The 4382-nt window shown below is 30.1% G+C and overlaps 1 protein-coding gene across 1 annotated transcript; it reads left to right on the forward strand.

Moving 5' to 3' along the window:
- The first annotated feature begins 2025 nt into the window (after positions 1 to 2025).
- On the forward strand, positions 2026 to 2787 carry LOC149149141 (uncharacterized). The gene has a single exon (XM_089439308.1). The coding sequence runs from the start codon at positions 2122 to 2124 to the stop codon at positions 2515 to 2517; it is 396 nt and encodes a 131-aa protein (XP_089295434.1). The 5' UTR covers positions 2026 to 2121; the 3' UTR covers positions 2518 to 2787.
- Positions 2788 to 4382: the final 1595 nt, after the last annotated feature.

Here is a 4382-nt window from a genome sequence, read left to right on the forward strand (position 1 = left end):
TTATAAACACGGCCGCATGTAAGTACGCCTCCCCAGAGTGCATAGACGCTGCTGCTTATAAACACGTAGTATAGACGATAGCACTCATAAGATTCGAATACATGTTCCGGTGAGAAATGACCGTCGGTATTGATAGGGAATAAAATAACTCTCTCACCTTTATTCGATGCTTTGCCCATGCCTTCTTACAATTATTAAAGCAAAATCAGAGATTCGAAGAAATTTCGACGGAGCCGATGAGACTTAAAATTTCTGTCCTGTCTGCCCGGAATCATTAATAGTTATGGAATAACTTGACAATCCGCCCTCTCAGGGAATAATTAATACTTAATTCTTACATTATCCCGGCATGAAATAACTTCAGATGGAAGATATTCCATGGTCCTTCAGATAGAAGATATTCAATGGTCCTTCACTGCCTACCAAGTTTGGAATTTCAAATTGGTTTAGCTTGGAATCAAAATTGATGATGGTTAATGGTTATTTGTTTTCTATGTTTGTCATCCTAGGTTATAGATAGATTTACGAGTGTCATTTTTTTTTTTTCTCTTTTGTTATAAGTTTCAGATAACAGTCTTACATTAATTGTAATTAAGCAATAGGGGATCTATTTTGCTCGAGCATCACTGAGATTTTGATATTCAAAAATTTCTAAAGTGCTAATTTTAAAAGAGTAAAGAGTTTTTTAAGAAATAAAATATATAAGAAAATAATTAAATACAATTTAACATATATGAAATGAGAAATTTAAATTAATAAATAATATGGAAAAAATTTGGGGATAAAAAATTAGATGGGTTAATTTTTAGGTTTTTTTCAAAAAAAATATTTGTTAATTTCTATTTTTCAATTGTTTCGCTTAAATTTTATGAGCTAGTGAGATTTTCCAAGTTTTCTAATTTTTAGATAAATTTCTATCCTTAAATTTTATGAACCACTGAGATTCTCCAAAGTTTCTAAATTTTTAGATAAATTTCTATCTTTAGAGTTTTCCCTCTTCAACAAAAAGTACTTTGTGATTAATATATAAGAAATTTACATCAATCTTTTTTAATAGTAATGGATGAAATAAGTTCTAAGAACAAAAAACATTGAGAACATACTAGGCCATTCGAGAAGCCTGGAGGGTTAGCCCAATTGGTTGAGTAACCTCACTAATGGGAGGTGACAGAGCCTATTCTCCTCTGGGTTGAAGTTAGGCTATGCTAATAAGCCAACAGAGAAATGATCCCTTTGAGTAGATCTACCTATATATTTTCTTGGAAAAAAAGAAAAATACATCCTAGAAAATAACTATCTTATAATAACAACAAACCATACTAAAGTGAAAACTTTATTCCAAACCAATCCAATTCAGCCTTTGTAATTACAACCCACTTAAGAAAAAAATACCATCCTAGAAAACAACCCTCTTATGATAACAAAAAACAATACTTAAGTGAAGGTTTGATTCCAAACCAATCCAATTCGACCTATATAATTACAACCGACTTACAAAAAAAATACCATCCTAAAAACAACTCTCTTATGATAACGACAAACAATACTCAAGTGAAGACTTGATTCCCAACCAATCCAATTCAGCCTATGTAATTACAACCCACCATTATCCTATGTAATTACAACCCACCATTATCACAGTTAAACGTTGGTAAATTGGAAAACGATTATTCTTCGACTTGGGACTTTGCAATCCAATTCAACCTACATATTTGCAACAAGCCATTATAACGGTTAACTTAAAAATTGGTAAATTAGGATTATTATTCAAATCATTGGTGTTTTGCAATCCAATTCAACTTTACATATTTACAACCAGCTATTATAACGGTTAACTTAAAAGTTGGCAAAGTGGGGAAACATTCTTCGAATCCTCGAGATTCAAAGGTGCCCTAATTTCCTTTATTAAAGTACAAAATTTCGAATCGAATATCATGTCAGACATCACAGGCCTTAATGGTTGAAACTAATCGAGCCAAGTACATTTCACCCGTCCCTCAGTCTCTATATAATGTTGCCCAGGATCCACATTCACAACCAAGTCGGAAGCGATTTCTGTGAACTAGTGGGCAAAGTGTGTTGAGTGATAGCCAGATTATTTTCTGCTACCCAACTACCACAATGAGTTCGAAAAAGTCTGCTGGGAAGTCGGGCGGTTCCGCAGGGAAGTCGGGCGGCGGTAGCGGGAAGTCGGGTAACACGGGGAAGTCGGCGCCAAAGCCGAATTCCCAAGGGATATCTGGCGGGAAGCCGAGTTCTCAAGGGATGTCGGGCGCCAAGCCGACTGTGGACACCAAATCCCCGCGGGTGACGCAGGAGAGTATAAAGGGTTCCTCCGGTAAAGGAAATGGGAGCGGCGTCAAACTGCAGGACGCTGTGGCCGATAACAAGCCAGGAAAGGTGGAGCTCGGGCTGGAGGCTGGGGTCCCTTCGGGAGGGGTGAAGGTAAAGTCCAGTGACTTCAAGTCTCGTGGTGCTGGGGATAAAAGCGAGAAGAAGCTGAATGAGCCCAACTAGGGGCTCTGGTCTCTGACGGAATGCTCTTCAACGAGCAGACTGGTCTAGGTTTAATATAGTAGTTACAGCTGCATGTAGCTAAATGCACAGTTCGTGTGCATCGTTTTGTTAGTTTTCAAAGTGTTTTGCATGGTTTTGTTAGTTTTCCTTTGTCCTCTAACTTCTTGGGCTTGTGTTTTAAATTAAGCTTTTTGGGTTGTCTAAACATTAAATAAATCAATATATAAGAAGGCCTCTCCTTAGTGGTGGCCTCTTGGTGTGTTATAATTATTATTCTTCTTGGCTATGTTTTTATATTTCTATATTTTAATTTTCAAAAGTGGGCATTTTTTTAGTTACAACAAAATTAATTGTTAATTTTAGTTATAATGATGAAATATTTAAATTTATATTTGATATAAGTTTAATGGTGAATGGTTTTATATTTAGGGATGCATGTTAGTTACTATAAAGTTTATTGTTATTCGATAGTTTTAAATATGTTTAAGGATGAACTAGTTATTTGATATTTTTAAATATGTTTAAGGATGAATAGTTTATATATTTTGGCAAAGTTATTTACAATGTGGTTTTGGTTATTTAATTTTATTTTATTTTCATTAAAATAAATTTATTAAGGATGAACTAGTTATTTGATACTTTTTAAATATGTTTGAGGATGAATAGTTTATATATTTTGGCAAAGTTATTTACAATGTGGTTTTGGTTATTTAATTTTATTTCATTTTCATTAAAATAAATAAATTTATCATTTATATGTAGTTTTAAATTTGTCATTTAAATATAAGTTGATTTTATCATTTATATATAGTTATGAATTAAAAATTGTATTTTTTTATGGAAAATTAAATATATTTTTTTCATTTATATGCATTATCACATTATGTTGTGAAATTATCTTTCTTATTTTCACATGCATGTTATGTAATTTTTTTCATTATTTTTTTATTTTCACCTAATATGTTAAGGGGTGGCTTTTTGTTGGGTGATAATCATTCTTCTTGGTTTAACGTTTTTATATTTCTATATTGGTTTAATGTTTTTATTTTCAATAATGGACATTTTTATGTTACATCAAAATATAGAAGGCCTCTTCTTAGTGGTGGCTTTTTGGTGTTTGATAATTAGTCTTCTTTGTTTAATGTTTTTATATTTCTATATCTGTTTAATGTTCTTATTGATTTAATATTTTTATTTTCAATGGTCGGCAATTCTGGTTAACTTTATTTTATAATCATCAAATATTTAAATTTGTAATCAATATAAGTTTAATGGTGAATGGATTTATATTTTGGGATGCATGTTATTTGCAACAAAGTTAAATGTTACTTTATAATTGGTAAATATTTAAATTTTATAAATTCAAGGATGAATAGTTTTATATATTTTGACAAAGTTATCAAATATGTGACTTCTATAACATTTATGTCATTTAATTTTATCTCATCTTCATCAAAATAAATAAATTTATTATTTATATATAGTTTTGAATTTGTAATTTAAATATAAATTCATTCTATCATTTATATATAGTTTCGAATTGAAGATTATATCTTTTTATAAAAAATAAATCTATTATTTTCATTTATATACACTTCATTATGTTGTGAATTGTCTTTCTTATTTTCACCATACATATTATGTATACTTTTTCATTATTTTTTTATTTTTAACATTAATATAATGTAAATAATTACATACCATTATATACCAATAACACATTTAAGAAGTAAATTTATTAACATCTATATTAAAATATCTTTCATCAAATTATATTTTTTGATGAATTTTATGAAGATTAAAATAATATATAATTGATCTAGTTTTTATTTATTTTTCAATAAAATTATTAAAAGATAAAATTA

The sequence above is a fragment of the Pinus tabuliformis genome, chromosome 9 (genome assembly GCF_031772625.1).
Source record: "Pinus tabuliformis cultivar Carrire ecotype Pingquan chromosome 9, CPIR1, whole genome shotgun sequence".
NCBI lineage: Eukaryota > Viridiplantae > Streptophyta > Pinopsida > Pinales > Pinaceae > Pinus > Pinus tabuliformis.

Coding starts and splice junctions, on each gene's coding strand:
- LOC149149141 (XM_089439308.1), top strand. CDS start 2,122: ATGAGTTCGAAAAAGTCTGCTGGGAAGTCGGGCGGTTCCGCAGGGAAG.